The sequence below is a fragment of the Medicago sativa genome, chromosome 1, assembly GCF_051527215.1.
Source record: "Medicago sativa cultivar Bolivia chromosome 1, Bolivia_mono, whole genome shotgun sequence".
Taxonomy (NCBI): domain Eukaryota; kingdom Viridiplantae; phylum Streptophyta; class Magnoliopsida; order Fabales; family Fabaceae; genus Medicago; species Medicago sativa.
Genome location: NC_140749.1, coordinates 12,876,692 through 12,900,422, shown reverse-complemented (window position 1 = coordinate 12,900,422; position 23,731 = coordinate 12,876,692). Strand labels below are relative to the sequence as shown.

Here is a 23,731-nt window from a genome sequence, read left to right as displayed (position 1 = left end):
TATCAATTGTGATTCCTTTCCTTCAATTGATTAATGTCGACGAGGAAGTCTACCCCCAATTATGGGTCCCCTAACTACTCTAGTCGTGCGTTAGGTACAATTGTTTTTGGATTTTTTGAGCTACACTGCACGATTCTCTGACCCCAAGGTCAATTTTGACTCGGTCTACACTGACGTGGCACCCTAAGTGAGATGCCATGTGTCTTTTTTTATTTATTTTTGTTTTGCCTTGGAGGGCCAAAACTGCTACAGTTGCAAAACTTATGAGGCGGTTACGTAGTTTTTTCTTAGAGGGCTAAAATCACAACTTTGAGAAAGTTAGGGGGCTAAAACTGCAATTAAACCTAAAAAATATCTAAAATAGTGAAAATTGATAAATTAGAGGACTAAAACTAAAAGATGAAACCCCCTCTTGTAGAAAAAACAAAAAATAAAAACCCTACACTCACAAAAACTCAGCAGCTCGGAAGTGAAAACTCATCTATTGCTCATCTTTGCCGTAAAACGCAACCGGAGATCCTCGTCGGCCGCCAGAAATTGGTTTTCCTTTTCATCTGTAGCTCTTCACTTTGGCAATGGATTTTGAATCAAATTACGATATTGCCACCACTGCCGACTTCATTCGCACTCATAAATTCACCAGAGTTGCTTTACAAGTAAGTCTCCATTCCTCTTATTTTATTTAAGTCAAACTGTTTTAATAAGCAATCCTAAACAGCTTATGGAAATAAGTTGAAGAAGCTATGGACATGTCGTAAACTGTTTTTTTTTTTTTTTTGAAGACATGTCGTAAACTGTTTTTATAAGCTCTCACAGACAGTTTTACATGTACTTTGTTACCAGGTAAGCTCAATAAGCAATCCAAGTTAGCCCAAAGACCCCTACTTGGATAACCCGTTTAATTAAGTGCTTTTCATATAATTGCTTATGTCTAAACTATTTTTATAACAAAAGATAAAATAAAGTCAAATTTTTTTTTTCTTCATATAAGCCGGTGATCCCACTTAGTGGGATAAGGCTTGGTTTTTTGGTTTTTTTTATATAAGCTATAAGTTATTTTTATAAGCTATCCTAGAGAAGTTATGGAAATAAATATATAACATATTAAGTGGAATGGAAAATAGCTTACAGGCATGTCATTAGCTGTTTCCATAAGCTCTTGTTTAGTGCTTAGAAGCCTGAAGAAATTTAAAAGTAATACAATGTTAAGGTTTAAGGTTTAGGGTTTAGCGCATAATTTTTTTGTCTTTATCAACACTATCCCAATCTGTAAATAAAAATTGAATTTTGTTGGTTTTCATGCATCAGTTTTCTTTGCAAAACAACCAAAATAACTTGTTAATGTTGATAGCAATGATTTTTCTGTGTGAATTTCAGTTTCCAGATGATCTTCTGAAGGACTCTACAAGAGTGGTCAGTGTACTCCGCAAGAGACTTCAATCATTGAGAGAATCCGATACTACAGGAAGTGGGGATGAGCCAGACATTGGATTGTTTGTGATGGCAGATACAGCCTATGGAAGTTGTTGTGTTGATGAAGTTGGAGCATCACACAGTAATGCTGACTGTGTTATACATTACGGACATACATGTTTTAGCCCGTGAGTAACAATTTCATTTTTTTGTCTTGAATTTGGCTTATTTAGCTATCTTTCTTTTCTCATATCTTGTTATAAAGTATAGAGAAGTACTTGATATGATTATAACTATCTGTTTATGATACCGTCTAGTCCTATGTGTTACATTACATCATCTATTTTGTACTGTGGAAAAAATAGCATGATTTGTGAAGTTACTTTTGGATTCAACTCATTCCTTAAGGATGCGTTTGATTCGCAAAAGAGTAAGTACTGGACATAATAGTACATGACAAGACAGAATTCTATTCGAGAGAGATAATATTTTTTTATGTGGGAAAATAGAAAGGGTATTTTTGTACTCTGGAAAAAAAGTTGTCCCATGGTTTGGTGAGGGACAAGAATATTTGTTTTTGTTAATTCCCTTGCTACCTGTTTTGTTTAGTCCCATGACCAATTTCTAAATCAAAAATGGTACAAAAAAAGTTGTCCAGTCCCATCCCCTATTTTTTAGCAAATCAAATGCACCATAAGTACCTCAGTTCAAACGTTCTTACAGATTCTGTGGCAGCAATTGATTGCTATTTAATTCTTTATGTTGCTTATAGGTTGATATTTTACATCACATGCTTCGATTGATGTCCTATTTTCTCTCTACAGGACAACAACTCTACCGGCTTTTTTTGTTTTTGGGAAGGCTTCCATTGGCATAGCTGATTGTGTTGAAAGTATGTCACAATATGCACTGACAAATAGCAAGCCCATCATGGTATATTAAATAAAATAGCTGCAATGTCATATAATTTATTAACGGAAAGTTTTATGAATATTTGTTAGTGTCCTTTTTCACATTTTTACAAAGCACGGTTTGGGCTGATGTACTCTACTGTGCATGCAATATGGATTATTTTTTTTTTTTTTTCTGCAAGCCTAGGCTAGGCAAGTTTTAAGGGTATTTTATCAATACAAGTTTCTTACTTTCTTTATTTTTTGGACCATTTGTTCTCCAACTGTAGGTCCTTTATGGGTTGGAATACACACATTCAATACAACAAGTTAGAAAAGCACTGTTAGAATCATCAACTTTTTGCACATCTGACCCCAAGTCAGAAGTTCACTTTGCTGATGTTCCATCTCCATATATGTTTCCATTGAAAGATAATAAAGAATTAAACGGCCTCCAAGAAGAAACTTGTGGTTGTGGTGATAATTCCAGTTCTGATGGGGCAAGTGGGACTGCATATAGTATTGGAGGTTTGACTTGGAAATTACCGGAGGGTCAAAGCATGGAAAACTACTCGCTCTTTTGGATTGGACATGATAATTCTGCCTTTGCAAATGTTGTGCTCACATTCAATGCGTGTGAAATAGGTTAATAATTTACCCCTATCCTTTCTGAAATTTGTCCTAACGTATCTATATTTTTACGATTCCCTCATTAATACGTGCTACAGCATATAGAAACTTATCCTTCCTTTTCAACTTCATGGGACCTTTGCAAGTTTGCATTAAGTGATTATATCAAATACTCAACCTAATAGTTTTATTTCAATTCTCTTGCTTTACAATGCGGTATCTTTTATCATGTTATGACACAAGGAAATTCGTTAAACAAATACCATCTCCCCGATATTATTGCATTGTTTGAAATCACTATTTTATACCCATATCATGTATCTAGAGTGAATTCACCTTGACTCCTTTCCTGGTATAGGTTCTTTTTAGATATTGTTTTAATAATGTTGTTGGTTTTAGTCAGGTATGATGCAACTAAGAGTCAAATGGTGACAGACTTGTCTCAACAGAGGAGGATTCTTAAACGTAGGTATGTATCACAATATGAATACACTATCCTTTTGTAAAACCATCTTATGTCTTTGAAATTTACTAAGCTGAGAACTATGCAGATATTATCTGGTGGAGAGGGCTAAGGATGCTAATATTGTTGGAATTTTGGTTGGAACTCTTGGAGTTGGTATGTTTTATTTGTCAATATTTTGTTTTTCTTTTCTTGCATAGTGACTGCTAAGTAACACAAGTATATAGAAATTGATATTGTCACACACCTTATTAAGCATGAATTTGATTTTCCCAAGTAAGTTTCAATTAATCAACCAATTGTCATGAGATAAGTATCCAGCTAGGCAACCCTTGTTACTAACCTAAAATGAAAATAGAAGAATGTATACCTGACTTATGAAACAATTTTGTTCTTATATATATTGCCTGATTTTTAATTTTTATAGAATACTCAGTTATATGGTGCACGAGTCATAGTCTTAATCATGGTTTATGTAAATAGCAGGAGTGAATAATGTTAGGGATGTAATGTAAAACCATTCATGTATCTTCAAGTAATAGCTTAAGCTTTTTGGATAGTTTATTCAAGACATGAAAGCAAAGCCTCTATGACCAAGTTGTTTACAGTTCAATCCTTTCCTTAATGATAGTAACCTAATTTTTCTAAGGAAATTTTTTCTTCTCTAGTAAATTTGATATTAAGTAGCTGGATAAACTTTGTTTTCATATTAAGTTCAAAACTTATAGCATAATAACCTAATTAATCAAAATAAAGTTTATCCAACTACTTAATAATAGTAACCTAATTTTTCTAAGAATTTTTTTTCCTTTCTCTAGTAAATTTGATATTAGAATAGAAAGGTAATATTTTTTTTAAATATTTTTTTACAGCATATTGCTTGATAAAGTGCGTACATCTCCTATTTATGTGATTTAATTCATAGTAACCAAGAAGCTGATCAACCATCTAAAGTGGGAAATGGATATTTTCCTGATTGACAATTTCACTTATTTCGTCGAAGTGATGATCTTGTCCTAATGAGGTGCTCATGTCCTTACGAGGTAACGTTTTATCAGTCTTCTTTTTTGTTTCCATGAATTGATATATATTCAATGTATGTATTGCTTAACCAATATAATTTGAAAGATGTACATGAATTCTCTATGGAAAATGAGATGTACCATGATTTTATTATTTTTCAATTACTACTGCAGTTTTTAGATATTTTTAACTGTCTAATTTTCCCCCTCTATTTCATTTTATTTTGATCTATTCTTGCACAATTGTTTTACACACTTTTTCAACTATTATCAGGGGTTAACACAATGGATAATAATGTTGGAGACATCTGTTCAGTCATCTTTTTGTTGTCACAGTTCAACCAACTCTCTCTTCTGGTAAGGATGATTTTTGTCGTTGTCAATTAAAGTGCAGTTAGTAGTCAATTGACAATGCTTCCTTACAACAAAAAGAGGGCTTTGGTCGAACTGTGGTTAACACCTGACAACAAGAATTTGTCGGGAAAAAAACCCGACAACAAGAAGACTGCTATGAACAGGACATCTCCAACATTATTATCCTTTGTGCTAACCCCGATAATAGTTGAAAAAGTGTGTAAAACACGGTGTGCAAGAATAGAACAAAACAATAATCATAAAAATAATATGAAATTGTGGGAAAAAAAGTTATACATTTAAAAACTGTAATAGTAATTAAAAAAATAATATTAACACTGTACACCTCATTTTCTATCAAAAATTCATTTACATGTTTCAGATATTGGTTAAGCAATTCACACATAGAATATATATTAATTCATGGAAACGAAAATGATGGATACTAAAACGTTACCTCATAAGGACGTGAGCATCTCATCAAAGACATGATCATCACGTGACGAAGCCAATCAGGAAAATATCCATTTTCTACTTTATATGGTTGATCAGCTTCTTGGTTACTATGAATTAAATTGCATAAAATAAAAGATGTAAGCATTTTATCGAACAATTTGGTTGGGGGAAAAAGTTAGGTTAGGGTTGCTTTTAGTTTGGCATCACTGTATGTCAGTAAAGAATTTACTTTACTGTTTGCTTGCAACATAAACGGGGTTAATTTATCATACTGAATCTTGATGCAGCTGGTTATCTACACATAATTAATCAGATGATGGAGCTTATTACTTTGTCAGGCAAGAAGGCCTATACTTTGGTTATGGGAAAACCTAACCCAGCTAAACTTGCTAACTTTCCTGAGGTGAAGCTTGATTCATTCTTAGTACGAACTTCAGCTTTAGCTGTTTTTGTCTGAAAGTTTGCTAACACTTTGTTTTTCAACAGTGTGATGTATTCCTATACGTCTCTTGTGCCCAAACTGCTTTACTGGACAGCAAAGACTATCTAGCTCCTGTTATTACTCCCTTTGAAGCAACAATTGCTTTCAACAGGTACACGCTGCAGTGATTCAGACCTATGTATCACAAGTTTTCTCCTTTCTAGTGTCTTTCCTTGTGATTTCGAAGATATTTATGTGACCCATATTTTTAATTCGCTGTAAATTTATGTATATTGAAATTGTGTATAACTGATACATGTTGTAATCAGATATAACCAATCAATGTTGTAAATTGTAGTTGGATATAACTGCAACCATGAAAAAGGGGAAATAACCAAATATTCTATCTAGGGGTTGCCAGGCATCTAACTTCCACATAAGCTTGGTACTTGTTAACTTACTGGATCACATGACTCATTTGATATCTAGGGGTTGCCAGGCATCTAACTTCCACATAAGCTTGGTTCTTGTTAACTTACTGGATCACATGACTCATTTGATTTGCTTTGTATTAACAAACTGCTAAGATTTGATTTTTCTTATTGACTTCTACATGATCCAATTTGTTGTGGAAATTTTGGATCTGGTCACCGTCCATACATTAACACCCTCACCTTCACTTAGTCACCCAATCAAATGCCTTATCTTTGACATCACTAGTATAAAACCATATGTTTCTTATTCTTCCTTCGGATTTACTGCACACACATTGTTGTGCCTTCTGCATGCTTGGTTCTATAAAGGCATAAAGAATTTGTAAATATCTCTAAATAATAATATTCCGACTTTTATTTTATGCTCTCTACATGTACTTCAGATATGGATTTATTACAATCTATCTTTATTTACATCTACACCTGAATACATGTGAAGGCATATCTTGCTTCTTTACAGGCTTTTTAACTAGTATGATTTACATTTCTCAGTTTCTGATGCTATTGTATTAATCTATTTCCAGGGGAAGCCAGTGGACAGGAGCCTATGTGATGGGATTCGGAGATCTAATTAATCTTCCTCAAGTACAAGTTGGAAACCAGGAAGAAGCACGGTTTTCATTCTTAAAGGGTGGATATGTCGAAGATTTTGAAAATCAAGGTAGTCTTTATTCCTTGCTTCTATGTTAGCAACCAAGCCTACATTTGGTTGTGTTTCCTTCTTCATACTCGTGTCACAGTTGTTCACCGTGATTTCGCGAAGCAACAAGCTGTTGCTTTGAACCCAACGCATAGTGACACTGTGGTTCAGTTAAAACCCAAACACACCTGAATGACACTTCAATTAGGATTTTTTTTTTTTTTTTAAATGACCGTTTTATTTTGTGAAGATATGTCGTGGTTAGCGAAATTGGTCGGTCTACATTAAAGGAAGAGCAATGTTATTTGAGCAACCAAAACTAGACAACATATTTGACAACCGTATAAAAATACAACATTGACTCGATATGAGAGAGAAAACTAATTTAAAAATGAAATCGTATCTACACAATATATAAATAAACACGTTGTTGGACAACTAAATGGTTGTCCAAATAACATTTCTAAGAAATCTTATTCCATCATATTGCAACAAACATGAAATTGGTCTATTTTATGGTGTAAGCTGTCACTAAAATTTGTTTTCTTGTATCTCATCAGAAAATAATGACGAGGAAGAAAGAGAAGATCTTGCGCTAGCCAATGCAACAGAGAAGGCACTACAGTTGCGGGACAACTGTAATTCCATAATCAAAGGGGGTGCTAAATCAGGAGCAGAATTTTTCGCTAATCGAACTTATCAAGGTTTGAATATACCTGATGAGAACACCACCCCACAGTCATTTGTCATAGGTAGGAAAGGAAGGGCAGCCGGGTATGAGGATGAGAATAGCAAACATTGAGATTTATGACAACTGGCTCAAGGATGTAGTGTTTTCTTTGCATTTAATTGTAATGAATGAGAGTGTCAGCAATGTCGGCATGTGAGAAGGGAAAGAAGAGCATAGATATTGATTGTTCTTTTAGCATCGACACCCCTGATCAAAGGCACCGACACATGTGATTACATTCAAATAACTAATTTTCTTAAATTAGAACTGATGTTAACATGTCAATGTTGTGCCCGTATCCTTGTAAGTGCTTTGTAGTTCTGATGTATTTATTTTCTTTTTGCAAAGGCTGTAATGTATTTTTTTTTTTTTTTTACTTATTTCAAAACACAAATTATGGAAGGAATAAGAATTTATTTGACAAAGTACTACCGCCAAATTGTCATTTTTTCATGGTAAATGAAGGCCAAAGTTTGTTAAAAACAACTTAATTCACTTATCGAGTTTCATATCGCTAAGCGAATTTACTCTGTAAAATATGATGACCTGTCTTGAGTTCACTTGGCGGATCGATTCTCGCAAAGCGAACTTAGGTCTTCAATCATTTTCTCCATTTTGACTTCAATACTTCTTGGTTAGCTTCCTTGCTTTGCCTATTCATTCTTCATTTGCCTACATAACAAGAAAATATGTAAATATCAATCTTTCACAAAATAAACTACTTAATCAAACTACTTACAAATATACACTACTTAATTAAACTACTTACAAATGCAGGGTTAAGTGGACAAAATTTTACCAAATTAAAGTGAACAAGTACCTTCAATACACTCTTTAAAAATACCTTCAATTCATAACAATATACTAAAAATTGGTGCTTATCACCAAACTATATTAAATTTTGAACAAATAATCAATATAATCACCAAACTATCAATCTTTCTCCAATTTAATGCTTAAACTATATATAATAACTATTTAAAACATGTTAATTTAGTCCTTGCAATTATGATGTTAAATTGATAGATTTTCGTATATTTTAGGGATTGAATTAACATATTTTATATATTTAAGGACCACCTACTATATTCACAATGTTTATGGACTAAATTGGAGAAAGAGTTAAGAACCATAAATTGATGATTCATCGTTATATTTTCTATGGGGCCACCCAATAAATGATTGATTAATCAAAATAGCGTATATGTGAGGGTACTATGCTTACTATGGCTGGGGAGAGTTGGAGTCCTCTTGAAGATTCGGCTACTCGACAAATACACAGACATTCTATGGAATACCTAATACCAATCATTTCTTCCAATCGTAATCACGTATTTATTCGGACCGTTGATTGATGGATCATATTTTTATTTAATGAAGATTCATTTTCCAAGTACCTTTTAATAGTTTTTTGCACAAATGATGTGTCCCATAAATACAACTAACTTATAGTTGAAGAAACATTTGATAATTGAAGTGCGGGTTTGGATCTGTGATTCTTAATTTTTTTACATTTGTATGATTTTTGCCACTAGAAAAAAAATGTTATGCTGATGGATAAACAAATTTTGTTGTTAAAAAAAAAAAAAGATAAACAAATTTTTTTTTTCACCTTTTATTTATCCACTCACTCATCTACATTTGCTCTTCATTAGAGTTATTATATCATGTAGAAACTTGCATATTATAAGAAGTTAAAAATAGTAAATTTATTTTAAATATTGTACACTTTATATTAAATGCATGATTTTATAATAAATAGTTGTTGTTTTCGACAAAAATATCATATTTAGTTGTTTTAACATATGCAATATTGTGTATATGATGAAAAAAAAAATGTAAATATGAAATAATTGATAAAATAAAATTGAGTCAAGATCCGTTGACACCAAATGTCAACGCATTGGTTGACACCAAATTTCAACCGTTTATTTCATTTAATCAAAATACTCATATTTATTTAATTGAAATCTCACATGATCATTACTTTCCATTAACTCACTTGATTATCTGCGCTCATTCTTTTCTCCATCAGCTATCACCAACAATCAAAGCAAATTCTAATTGTTTGGTCGTCCGCAAAATTGGATTCGAGAAAAGAGAGTTTGTTTTGTGCATACGATAGATAATACAATTGATATGATAGGCTTGAGTTTTGTGCATGAACAAAGAGCACTCATGATCTTAACAATTGATACAATATGCTTGGTTTTTGATTTGACCAAAGAAATTAAAGGGTATAGCTTTTAATTTGTTTTAAACAAAAACGTTCCACATACTCTATTCCATTAACTTTAATTTCCCCATTAACCTTAATGTTTAGAATGCAAATTGGTATAATGAAAATGAGAAAGAGAGACGAAGCAGAGAGGTAAAATTGAAAATGTAATCACCGACAACAATCAATTTCTGAAATAATCCAGTTTGTTGATCAATGATAATTTTGAAATAGATTTTAGCCTAATAAATCACAATTCACCCTTAATATTTGAACCGGTAAAATAAATTGAAATGAAGAAGAAGCTGTAATTTTCATTTGGAATAGGAGACCAATGGTTGAAATGGGGAAATATGAGCAATCATCATGATAACAAAGACCAGAGAAAATGCGGAAAGTAATGATCATGTGAGATTTCAATTAAATAAATATGAGCCTTTTGATTAAATGAAATAAACGGTTGAGATTTGGTGTCAACAGATCCTATCTCAATAAAATTATAAGTGAAAAATAGTTACCGTAAGAGATGGATGATAATTGAGGTAAAACTACAAAAGCTTTAAAATCGAAATGCTTTTGTAAGATATAAGTAAGTCAAATGATAATAAATAAAACTGAGTTATCCAATTCTTTTACGGGTGATTTATCCAAATTTTAATGCCAATGTTTATTTTCATAATTGGAAATATTCATACTGCTTGGGGCTCAGTTTATTTTGAGATGAACAAAATATACAGTACATGATTACATAGTATACAGTACATGATTACATAGTATACAGTACATGATTACATAGTATATAACCCAAAACAAGGAGCACACTATATATATATAAGGAACAAGAAATTGGTCGCAGAGTTAGAAAATAAAGTTTCGCGAAAAGATCTTTATTTTAAGACAATTTATTTAGTAGAACTGCAAAAAAAAGTGAAGAGAGTGGGTGCTTTCATAACCATAATTTTCTATAAGCACCGATTTTATTCACTCGACAATAAGTGTCTAATTAACTTGATGTTAAATAGGTGAAACATCCACCATTGTAAATATTTTAGGCTGAGAGTTTTGAGAAGAGGGGAAGAGAGAGGAGGGTTTGTAAAAAAAGGAAGGATGAGTGGAAAAATGGAGAGTTTCAGGAGGGGAAGACTTTGGGAGGTTTAATTTCCTCCATAATACAAAATCCCCTAATTTAAGAGAACTAAAAATTTGTATCGGAGGAAGAGTTTAGAGGGTTTTGGGTGAATTTTTCAAATCCAATCTATATATTGTTATAATACTTTTAAAATTAAAAATACATTAATCATAGTATTAATTGATCATTTTCTACAAAAACACCATCTCAAATTTTTTGAATGATTTCTATATTTTTTCCTCTAATCTTATTCCTCTAAAACCCTCTCCTCCCTTCCCCTATAAACTTTCAAACACAACCTTAGTATACCGATCAATTGTTTTTTACTCAATATTCTGATCATACTTGTATACTTCTTAATTTAAACTTGCATAGTCATATGATGTTTTAAATGTTTGTTATTTTGCATGCAAAATTAGTTTAATACTTTTTTTATGCATGAATTATCGAATACTTTGGTTTATGATATGATATTCTTCATCCTTCAATTTTTGAGATCTTAGAAGATTTATTTATTCAAGTTATAGTGATGCTCTATATTTATCGACTGGTTATAGACTTATAGTTACAATGTGGATAACATGTGTGGGTACAAATACATATGTACCCAACAAATATGTATATTAAAGTTGCTATCCGTACATGTATTGTATGAGTCTAAGTACGAGTATTTTATTCTGAACATGTATGAAAACAATTATCACAATACACTCTATCAACTGCACTATGAACGTTATATTTATCAAAACATGTCTACAATAGGAAAATCAATATTTGGACCACAATTCCACACACTTCAAGCTTTCATTTGCTCCCTTATACCATGGTCCAACCTGAGTAAACTGATGAACTCCATGTGCATGCAACATGTGTACTTAGTAGATAGTGATAGAGATAGGACCGACTCTTCGATGAAGTCTTTGAACTAAACTACACCGCGTCTATGTCAGATCACACTTATTTAAATAAAAAAGAAAATCAAAGTTTATTGAAAAAATCCTTCTAGTTATAAATGTTATATTGTACACTGTCTTAAGAATCTTAGATTTAACAAACTACTTATATATATATATATATATATATATATATATATATATATATATATATATATATATATAGACACACACACAAATAATATTGTAATTTATTATTATCACTATTATTATTAAAAAATGATAATATGTTAAAATCCCATGGTCATTTAGTATATTCATAATTTACATAAAATATTTGAATGTATAAATTTATTTAGTGTTACATTTATGGACTATTTAAAGGCCTTGACTGAAAATGCTGTTAGTGTTTATTTTTGTTGTTTCTCTCTCTTTTTTATTCCCATTATTGTTCAAGAATCCTTTAGCAAAATCCTAAATTAAAATCAAAACGTGGGCATGCAAGAAAAAGAAAAGTAAAGGAAAAGAGCAATCATTTTGTGAGGAGTGGGGTCATACTGAAATGACATACAGTTATGCTAAATTTAAGGTAATAAAATTGAACGATTTTTTTGGTCAAGCAGCCTAGTGGCTAGAATTCACCTTATAAGGTGAATAAGTGGGGTGTCCGAGGTTCGAACCTTGGTCCCTGCATATAACAATGCATTGTCCTACCAACTGAGCTATGCTCACGGGACAATAAAATTGAATGATTAACGGTTCAGAAAACACAATTTTAGTACTGTTGACAAGTCGAAGAAAAGCAATATAGACACCATCATCCCATTTCTGATTATGCAATCTTATAATTGACAATTTGTCATTTAGGTTAAGGTTTGACCCCATTTGCTCATTGCCTTTTTCTTTAGCTTGGATTCATCAATCATATATAGTTTTCACTTTTCCATCAATGAGAAATGGTTGATTATTGCCGCCACGATAAAGTTTTGGCACGGTGATATAGTTTCAAAATAAAAATTTAGATAAAATATACTAAATGATATAATGGGCTGTGGCAAAAAAAAGAAAGAAATCTCTTAAAATAGGGAATCATAATTAAGGGTTTAGTTTATTTAACGATGTATTATCTATTGGAAGCTAATGATCAATAAAAAATCATGCAATTTCGTCAAAAATGAAAATAAGTGATAAATTTATTGTATAATTCTAAAATTGTAAGGTGTTGCATTCACAATTTTATGACAAAGTTTGTTTTTTTGACTTCTTAACGAATGTCATAAAAATACTTGTTAGCATTTTCTATAAACAATAATATAAAATAATCGAATGAATTATATGTTTAAAAGTGAAAAAGATACTTAATATAATTTTTTCATTTACAAAAATTATTATTAATATGATGATTTACCAAAAAAGAAAAGAAAAGAAAGTATGCTCTTTCATATTACACATTGATAATTCTTATTTCAAGTGGGTATTTTATTCGATCTTTTAAGGTCTCGGGTTTGAGTCGTGTAAATGAAAAAAAAAGTTTGGGAGAGGTGATTCGATTGAAGATGCTCCGGCAAAATCTCCTAAAAATACCATTCATTCATTGACAAAACCAATGTGTATTTCACACAAATAACATAGTTATATACACTGAAATTCTCTATTGAAAAAATAAATATCATTGGTTATATATAACCACATTATTAATAATGAAATTTACAAATATTCTAATCATTTCCTAATAACTGGCCTGGTGATGATTAGTGGCGTTGTGAGAAACTAGAGCTTGATCATCAATTCATCAGTAGTAGTACAGGGAACAACTTGCACGAATCAAGTGGGACCGTGTTTGTAAGCTGTGAAAGGGCCACTCATTTTTTGGGAGCAAGTTCTTAAGAATTGGGTCAATTTAATAAGGTGGGTGTGCAATATATGTATTTATTTGGTAAATAGTTGATTCATTATTGTTTAGAGCGCGAGTTCAACTCCCTTTACAAGCCAAAAATACTTATTTATTAAATGATCGGTGATTACGTTTGTTCACGCTTATTGAACCTTGAAATTTGCCATAACTTAACAAAATCTTGTCTCTACAAAATATTAAAACTCATTAACCACTAACGTAACTTCATCAATCACAAATTTAAATGTGATTAACTATAATTTTCAGACATTCATCTAATGTAGATTTCAACAAAATGATATCAACATGAAATGACGGGGACATGAATATTTGAATAAAAGTATGGTAATCAATTAACTGTACTCATTTTCTTAATTGTGTATATTGGGTGAGACAACCCGAGAAAGGTTGGGAATATGAGAAGCTTGTCCTCATGCAAGGTTATGAAAAGCCATTAACCTTATCGAAGATTTACATCCAAATTGTTGGGTCATGAGGAGGTCCGGGGATCATCATATCACACCTTGAACAATCATATAAGAGCCACCACACTTTAACCCAAAACTTTAACACATTAAGTTTATGAGTCATTTCACTTATAAAATATTCAACATTCTCTTTCCATTCGATCAGAGATATTTTAGTCACACTTGATATATCAACACAAATTTACACATAGCCTACTAACTTCAAAAGTGAGCGAAATGTTCAACGATCTATATCAACATCATTTGGTGCATTCAAAACTTCAAAGAGACAATAAAAAAGCATCAAAACTTTATTCCATTAAATGAAAAATCCATGGGAATATAAGTTAACAACAATTACAAAACAAACATTCATTCTTGGAAAATATCTCCAGATCAGCCCACAATGCAATTTTTTGTCACTTTGTTTCCCTTTCTCTATAGCAAGTCAAACCTACATAGGCAAAAATTGCACTATACAATATGCATATGTTCCCTCTCCCAAAATAACCACAAAAAAATTAATAAACTAAAAACACATCATTCTTTTTTTCACTCTTCATTTTCAATATCACATATTCTCAAAGTAAGGCTTATAATTGAATCCACGAATTAAGGACACCACCAAAGGAAACATTTTCTCACCATATTTTTTTTTTTCTTTCCATTTTTATGGACAAGGAGGAGCACCACACCCTTGATAACATTATGCACATATGTAATGGCACAACAAAATTCCTCCATCACCATTTACGTAATAACATCTAATTTGACCTAAATAATTAAACAAATAATCATGAATTTGATTGTTGAAATATATGCTTTGCCTCAACTTTCCAACACCGTTCAATATCTTCAGCTATATTTTTTGCATCCATGGATGCACCAAGTAGTCCACGTTTGGTGAAACCAACAGCAAAGAGGCCATTTTCACCTTTCCATCCATTAGGGAATGGCTTCCTAGGGTATCCATCTTCCTTAGAGAACATACCCTTATCCTGCACATATACCATTTCAGTTATTTGTATTATTAGTTTCTTTTTCTTGCTTTATATCATTTTCAAAATTCAGATAGATGGATAGGCTCATAGAAGATAGGTACTTTAGATTATTCTATATCCGTATTTTCCTTATTCGAAATAAAAAAGCTTTAGCACATGTTAGTTATTATAAAAAGTTTTTTGTTTTGATTTTTTGTTGTCAATTCTAAGTACAAAATTTCCAATCTTTTTTCAAAGTTTTCGTGTCTTCATATGTGAAAAAAATTGTTCTCATTATTTGTTTATAAATATTTTTTTGACAGATTCATTATAAATATTTGAAAACAGAAAATAAATTTTAAACAATAAAGTGATAGAATTTGCAAGTAGAAGTAAATAACACCAAGTAAAAACATATTTTCATTAAGATGAATCACCGTATAATTTTTTTTTTTTTGCATGCAAACATTCAAATTAATTATATTTTATAAAATGAATATTTGTGCATGTATTTAATTAATAAATAATATTACAAATATGATATCATGATGAGATCCGATTGAACTCAAGTGTATACCTTTTTCACATGTCGTTAGTGCTTAGTTATTAGTAAAGTCAACTAAGATAAAACAAATAGTGCCGTTTTCATTGTTTAGAATTTAATTTTTAAAGAGTGCATAATGGGATTATAACTTACCTTTAACCAATAGGGTACATTACTTTTGTAACCAGTTGCCAATACGATGGCGTCAAAATTCTCTGTACTTCCATCAGCAAATTCCACTCTGTACCGTTTTAACCTCTTGATGCCTGGACGTACCTGAACGAGGGAGCTATGGAGATCAATCAAACAATTTAATAAAAATAATTATACTCAAGAAATGATTAAGATATAGAATCAGTGATAAAATATTATAATTATTAGCTTCTTTTAAATATCTTCATGAGTTTAGCGACAAAATTCACACATTAGATATGAGGAAAGAAGTATTATGAGTTTCAATTATAACGACGTTGTCTATTAACTTTCGTGAAATTCCTACTAAAGATTTAACTACTATGTGTAGTTATAATTAGTGTAAAATATTTTATATTATCGATAATTATAACCGTCAATTTATTAAAAATATCTGACTAACTAATTAAAATCCTATGTCCTCATTGTTACGGCCTATAATAATTGTTTGATTGTGAGAACATTTTATGTCCAATCCTTATTTAAAACTAATGTCGAATCCTTGTTAAAACATTTTATGTCGAATCTTTGTGTGAATTTACTTCAATATGTGTGGCCATTAAGACTAATAGGGAAATAAAAAAAGTATAACTATGTTAAAAGTCAATATACACTAGATTATGACTGTTTTGTTTAATAATATAAAATGTTTCACGTTTACACTATATTGAAAGTAAACTCAGATTATGAGCCTTAATAAAGTATGATTTGATTGAAAGCACCTAATGATCATGGAAAATCTTTCAAACAAGAAAGAAAGGTGAAAACAAAATATACAGAAGTACTTTCATAAGTTAAAAATATTCTATGACTAAAAAGAAAAAGCGTCCAAATAAACTTATTTCTGGGGTGACACAAAATCTATTTTTTAGACTCAAAGTGACACTAAAATCTTAAGGACTAAAAAAAGTTGAATTTGATTTGATAGAAAGTACCTTGATGTCTCCTCTTTTAATCTTGGCAAGGGCACCCACATCTAGGACCGGTGTCTTTCCAGACAGTTTTTTGAGTTCTAGAGGACCCAACCGAGGCCGAACCAAACCGAACCGTTCTGTATTGCCAAGCATTAACCATGACACAGTGAGAAGGATGTAATCCACCAGTTGCACGGGTAACCACTTTAGCAACCACATGGACAACCCAAAAGTTGATTTTCCCAGCATATCTCTTGGCAGGATGTGTACCTTCAATCAAACCAATAGAGAAAAAGTACCATCATGAGATTGTTTTCTTGCATAATTTGAGTATACCTTTTTCTATAAAAAAGTAATCCCTCCGTTCCAGAATATCTGGCCCAATTTGATTTTTCACACGGATTAAGAAAAATGTATAAATAAAAGGGAAAGTGGAATATATTGTATTGGGAATGATGAAAGTAGTATTAATTAGAGTTATATTGTATTGAGAATGATGAAAGTTGTATTGAAAAGTGAAATGAGTCAGTTATTTTGAGACACTTTTTTTTAGTAAATGAGTCAGATATTCCGGGACGGAGGGAGTATATAGTAGAGGAGGAAATTATTATTAACATTAAGTGATGTTACTACAACTGACTCAAGGAAATTTGAATTTCGTTTATTGAAGTTACAATATCAAGTGAATTTAAGCAACCACACACATGAATTTGCACAATATTTTTATCGAAAATCTTAAGATCTTAGGTATATAAGTTATTTCATTGTAGTATTGCTCGACATTCATTTTTTTATCCAATGTAAATATTTTATAATGTTTGAAATATCAATAATCTCTCTATCAAGCGTGAGTCGATCTTTCATCTATGTATCCCCCACCTATGTCGTTAGCACCACTGTTGACACAATGTCAACAAGCACACATTCTGATGACCATTATCATAAAGATTTTCAACACAAGGAGAAGGGTCCACCTTTAGCCAAACCATATGCTCTGATACTACTATTGAGTCATGAGAGGAGTTTAGAAGTTCATCACTTTAGAGTTTGAACAATCATACAAGCGAGTTTTAACACCATATCTTCACCCAAAATCTTTAAGTGTTAGATATGAGTCATCTCATTTACATGTTGCTCAACATCTACTTTTTCATTCAATGTGAGACTCTTATTCACACTTGAAATACCAACAACGACGATCATGATGCGATTGTGATTAAGGTCACATCCGCCATAATTTAAGTGCTATTTTTCATATTATTAAGGAAGCGATGTCACCTCAACCATGACTAGACTTAAAACTTAGTTGTGGAGATGCTGTGGTGTTTCCCATCACATAACAGCTTCATTCCAAACACCAAAAAAGTGAAAGGAAAAAACAAAAAAAAACAAAAAAAGAGAAAAAGGTAAGAGCTTATGTGGGAGGCTTTTGGCCCTTGATAGGCCTTAATTGTGTTGGTGGCCATGCTCTACTTGTAATAATACAAGGGAAAGAGTATCTCTTTTGCAAAGAAACATCATGGGAAGGAAAAAGGAGGGGAAAAAAGCAACTGGGTCATCTTCTATCCCATGCTAGGCATGCTTGAGAATCCCAAAAAAAGTGAAATATCATGCTTTTTATAATAGTGCTAAAAAAAAAATGAAATATTCAAAAATACTTTTGAAATGGATCTAAATTAACAATTCATTGTACCTGTAGCCACTACATGAAATTATGAATACTTTGCCTATTTTATATGCTATATTAGAAAAAACAAAACACAACTTTGAAGGTGAATTTTACTTGCATATTTTGTCTCACAACATCATAATCTATTTAGTACTGTAACTAATTTTTTTTAAGAAGGAACCCGACAAATTTCCATGTTTCTTAATTAGGAGATAGAAGTTACTAATATTGAATTTTATGCTACAAGGAACTTTAAATATTTTATGTTTATGTAAACATATATAGTATGTTTTGAATAAAAACAGGGAGGTTGTAAAAACTTTTAACCAAAAATAAAAACAACTTTATAGTATTTTTAGCACATGCTGATTTTCATAATCATAGGCACACTACAGCCCTGCAGCAGCTGCGGAAAACGATAGATTTAGCGATAGAAAAAAATTCTTCTCCAAATCTAACGATTCTCGCAACTGCTGCATTGTGCATCGGTTCCATTTCCGAAACGGAAAAGTTAAAAAAGAAAGAAAGAAAAACAAAGTAAAAGGAGAAAGATTTGTGAGTACTTACTGAATCTCTAACCACAATAGAAGGAGCAGCATCATGATTACATAGATCCAAACAAACTTCCATACCTGAATTTCCACATCCAACCACCAAAACTTTCTTCCCTCTAAACTCTTCACCACTTTTATACAAACTAGTATGCCTAATACTACCACCAAATTCATCAACTCCTTCAATCTCCGGTACAACCGCCTCAGCATTCTCTCCGGTTGCAACGATCAACCACCGACAAACAAACTCGGTAACCATTCCCGCCTTCCCCTCACTCCTCACCCTCCAAAAACCAAGTGTAGCATCAAACTCAGCATGCATAACTGTCTCATTGAACCAAGGCCTAATATCGAAATTTTTGGAATAACTTTCCAAATACTCTATGAATTGTTGCTTTGTTGGATATGTTGGAAAACCACTAGGGAATTCCATTAAAGGAAGCTCACAAACTTGTTTTGGTAAATGAAGACGAAGACGATCGTAGGTTTTTAGCTTCCATAGTGAAGCTATACAATTTGATCTTTCTAGTATTAAACTTGGAACACCTTTTTGTTTTAGATATGCTGCTACTGCTAGTCCTGAAGGTCCTGCTCCTACTATCAATGGACCTGGAATCCATAAACATCTATCACTTGAAGAAGTTGAATTCTTGTTCTTGTTGTTGATCATTTTTTCTATGAATAAAGGATCATGTGCTTGTTTTCCTTCTAATTCTCTTAGATAACTGTCCATTTTGAAAATATGTAATGAAAAAGGTTTTTTTTTTCTTTTGACGAATCGAAGCGCCAAGGTCTGATACCGAACAAGAAAATAGAGAGCAAAGGGAAATTTTAGCTAGTGGAGTTTAAGAATGAATTGGACAAAGACAAAATCAATGTCTTTAAATATTGAGTTCTTTATGGTTGGTTGGTTGGTTTTGGATTTTTGTTGTGTTTGAAATTGAAAACTGCAGGTTGAGTTTCAAGAGAAAAAGGCTCTGTTATGAATGAAGTGTTTTGAGGATTGGTGGCAACTTTTGGCCCTCTTAGCTAAAGAAGGTTTGGTTCAATTGTGAAAATGAAATATTTCTTGAGTTTGTGTTTGAGCTTTGTGTGTGTGTTGTTTTCAATGGAGGAGGGTTATTTAAGGGAAGGATGAGTACTAACTAAGAGGCTAAATCAGCATTGATCATAGAGAGGGACTGAGAAGAATAATTGTGATATCTCTTTGTATCTCTCTGAAAATATATATATATATATATATATAATGGATACTGAGAAAAATTAAAGTATGTGAGTCCCTATAATAAGTTTTTTAATCTGAGCCATTGATTTTGATCTAATGGTCCAGATTAATTCCTCTCATCCTCTCATTATAACCACTCCTCTCACTTGATATGCCATATATATATATATATATATATATATATATATATATATATATATATATATATATATATATATATATATATATATATATATATATATATATGCAAGTGGTAAAATGAGAAACAACACTACTACTTGGTAGGTCTTATGATTAGATTATTTCTCTTTTCGCTCCATCGACTTACAAGAAGTACACTTTAAAAATACAATATCGAAAGCGCACTTTCAATAGTGTATTTTTGACATATTTGAGAATTCAAAAATCATCTATTAATATTGCTTAATTTTATTTTTTATGCTCCGACTTGGTTCCATTATTGCGTAATTTTATCCCTACGTGAACATTGTGTGAATTAAACTTTCTAACTATCCCTTTCTTATTACACCGTCTTATTTCTAATGTTAATGTGTTTAACGTGAAGACTCGTATCTTCCTACCAGAACTTTTGAATCATTTTTAATGCTTAGAACATTCTAGAGTATTGGATAGTTCAACCGATTTGAACTAAGAGATAAAGAGTTTGAGGTTCTGAGTTCAAATACGGACAAAAGAGTAAAATGTTAATCTAAAAATAAACCACCAACATTTTTCATTCAAAGAAAAAACTGTTTGAAACATTCTTATTATTGTTTACGTGTGTTTATATTTGTTTCTCCTATAAGGAAAAAAAAAATGTACTTGTGCTTCAGTAATTAAATTCAATAAATTTTTGTTAATTCAAAGAAAAAAAATCTAGCCCTCAACCCGGCCCAAGAATTCTCAGGTCCAAGGAAGGCAATCAATAAGATACATTTTGCAGCAGTTCATTATTTTTTCATCCTACTTATTTCTCCGCACCCTATTTTTTTTCTTTTGAAAATGCGCATGTGATTTTCAAATTTTTGAATTCGAACTGAGTTTTTTCTTTGTTATGGGGTGAAAAAAAAGAGTTTTTAACCAATTCGGATTTTATAATCCGAAAACCTAAAAAAATAGGGCGCGTTCCTTGCTTTTTTCGGATTATAGAATCGGAACATCCCCTAATCACCCTTTTTCAGGGGAAAAACAGTTCATATTATATAATCCGAACTGTATCAGCACAAATTTTGAGTCTGTTTGTAACATGGGTAACCAGTTTAAGGACAATATTAATCTTCCTAACTTCCATTCTTCTGTTTTAGGTCATTGTTAGCTGTTTGTTAGTTGTTCTTAGTCAAAACTCCGGTTTTCGGGCTACTTGATCAGATTGCTCCAAAACTTTCCCAAAAAATCAGAAAAATAAAGGATCAAGACTCTCTTAGAAGGGACTTCTTATGGGACTTCGGCAATCAAAATCCAAAATTTCATCGCTTAGACCCATTTTTCATTTTTTTTATAATTTTTCATATTCTTAAAAAAATCTGAATTTTTTTGCATGAGTTTTATTAAATTTTGAGAATGTTTTGGTGGTATTTATATTTTTATAATTTTATTTGATAGGTTTTTATCATTTTTTACTTTGTTTTTTTTATTGTTTTTAAAACCATAATTCAAAACTGCTCAAATGGAAGAGATTCTGATTGCTGATTATACATAAACATATTTCGAATTATAAAATCGGAACACAATTTGGATGTGTTTGGATTTTATAATCCAAAATCTCATGAACATTTTTGTAAAATTTATAAGACGCGTGAGAAGTAGATACGAGGAAAAAGTAATAGTCAAAAGCATTTTGCAACTCATCTATGAAGGACATGATAAAATTTGTACTTCTTTGCCACTTATTTCTTCATCTTCTTCATGGTTGGAATTGAGGTAAAGTTGAGCTATCCAAAGCTACCTTCTCCATGGTGTCAAGATAAATTATTAGGTTTAGACCATACAAATTCGATTTGTAAAGTGGATTTATTAATTATCTTTAAATCCTATTTTTTTCAATGTGAGACTTTGACTTTTTTCTCAATTAGCATAGAGTAATCGAAAAAAGAAAGGTGTGGAGAGTATATCTTGCTGAATTTTGGATAGCTCTATTAATAGAAAAGACACATCTCTTCTGAATTTTGAATCGAATGCCTGTTATACCATTTGAAAGTATGATATCTTGCTGCAGTTTGATTTCTTGTAGTAATTATGATTTGGTGAGATATGAAAAACCAGGAGTGAGTAGAGAATTGTTTGTTTTGTGGCTTGTAAAATATATTTTAGGTGCTTTATCATGTTAGCAACAGGATCAACAAATTAAATGCTTGAGTAAATATTTTTGTCACTATGTTTTGCCAACTGCTTTTGTATTAACAGCAGCGCCAAGAAACTCTAATGCATTTTCATGCCTGATTGCCAATTGTTTTTAATTCTGTTTTGGATTTTAGGAAGAACTAAAAAAACATAGTAATGAGGCTGGAACTTCTCAATCAACTCAAAACAAGCAGGGTTCTATGTCTTGGAAGGATGACATATTTTCTAAAGTACAAGGAGCTGCAAAGAAGGGGCACGTGCGATGTATGGGAAAGTTACCTAAATCTAAAAAATCAAAGGTCGTTTTATCTGAAAATGAAGAGCTGCGTGATAGAGTTAAGACTATGGAGGGCTTGTTAGCAAATGTCATGACTTTGATTCAAAGTCGATTTTCTGGAGATGATGTGAATGAGATAATACAAGCTGCTAGACAGGTACTTCTGAATTTACTAATCTTCATATAAAAATACAAGTTGCTTCATTGATTTAAGAGAACATGGAATTTATATAATTACATGTTTATGAAAACAATGCTAGTTTTGTGTTTGAGTCACACAATTCGTTGGTTCGCACCATTTAGCAATACTCTTGATTTAATACTAATCTTTATCTACAATTTTCGATTTTCTGTGATATAGGTTACTGATGCTTCTAGTGTTCCTAACCCTTTGAATTCCCCTAGTCCAATCAATAATGAAGATAATGAAAATGGTATTCAATTAAATATCACTGAAGTTGTTAATATTTTCTTTGTTTTTTAGGAGTGATATTCTCAATGATGAATTGTGTTATTATTCATCTTTTCTTTTTATTTCTTGTAGGTGAAGATGAGGAGGCTAATATGGAGACTTGAAGATGGAAATTTGAAATTGGAAACTAGGCTAGACTTTCTTTTGGTTCTTTTCTTTATTGACGTAGTTATAAGGTTTTGTATGCCGAATATGGTTCTGTCTTGTTTTGGTTAATGCTCTAAAGTACAATAGGATTGACATGATTTAGCTTTTGTTAATTTCTATGTTTGGAAGAATTGGTGTTAATCTTCAATATATATGGTATGGAATCTTTTTTTGGTTTCTAAATATATCCATTTAATTGCGTAGTTTGTAATTTGATTAATTTCATAAAATAAAATTTTCAAATAATATAGCATCAAGAACGTGGTGTGTACATTATTTGCAATGAAATGCGTACGGTAACAA

General features: G+C 31.6%; 3 protein-coding genes across 3 annotated transcripts; 2 read left to right on the top strand and 1 right to left on the bottom strand.

Moving 5' to 3' along the window:
- The first annotated feature begins 441 nt into the window (after positions 1-441).
- LOC146952796 (diphthamide synthesis DPH2 family protein) lies at positions 442-7,938 on the top strand. The gene is made up of 10 exons (XM_085705488.1): positions 442-656; positions 1,378-1,601; positions 2,238-2,346; positions 2,594-2,948; positions 3,333-3,402; positions 3,485-3,552; positions 5,516-5,631; positions 5,715-5,821; positions 6,668-6,804; positions 7,344-7,938. The coding sequence occupies exons 1-10, from the start codon at positions 576-578 to the stop codon at positions 7,583-7,585; spliced, it is 1,509 nt and encodes a 502-aa protein (XP_085561614.1). The 5' UTR covers positions 442-575; the 3' UTR covers positions 7,586-7,938.
- A 6,464-nt stretch (positions 7,939-14,402) lies between these two features.
- LOC146952795 (indole-3-pyruvate monooxygenase YUCCA6-like) lies at positions 14,403-20,176 on the bottom strand. Its single transcript, XM_085705985.1, has 4 exons — positions 18,981-20,176; positions 16,766-17,014; positions 15,792-15,914; positions 14,403-15,112 (listed from the first exon to the last, which is right to left on the bottom strand). The coding sequence occupies exons 1-4, from the start codon at positions 19,698-19,700 to the stop codon at positions 14,909-14,911; spliced, it is 1,296 nt and encodes a 431-aa protein (XP_085562111.1). The 5' UTR covers positions 19,701-20,176; the 3' UTR covers positions 14,403-14,908.
- Positions 20,177-22,672: 2,496 nt separating this feature from the next.
- On the top strand, positions 22,673-23,611 carry LOC146952794 (uncharacterized). Its single transcript, XM_085705996.1, has 3 exons — positions 22,673-22,966; positions 23,171-23,243; positions 23,354-23,611. Exons 1-3 carry the CDS (start codon positions 22,733-22,735, stop codon positions 23,383-23,385), a joined length of 339 nt encoding a protein of 112 aa, XP_085562122.1. The 5' UTR covers positions 22,673-22,732; the 3' UTR covers positions 23,386-23,611.
- The last annotated feature ends 120 nt before the right edge of the window (positions 23,612-23,731 follow it).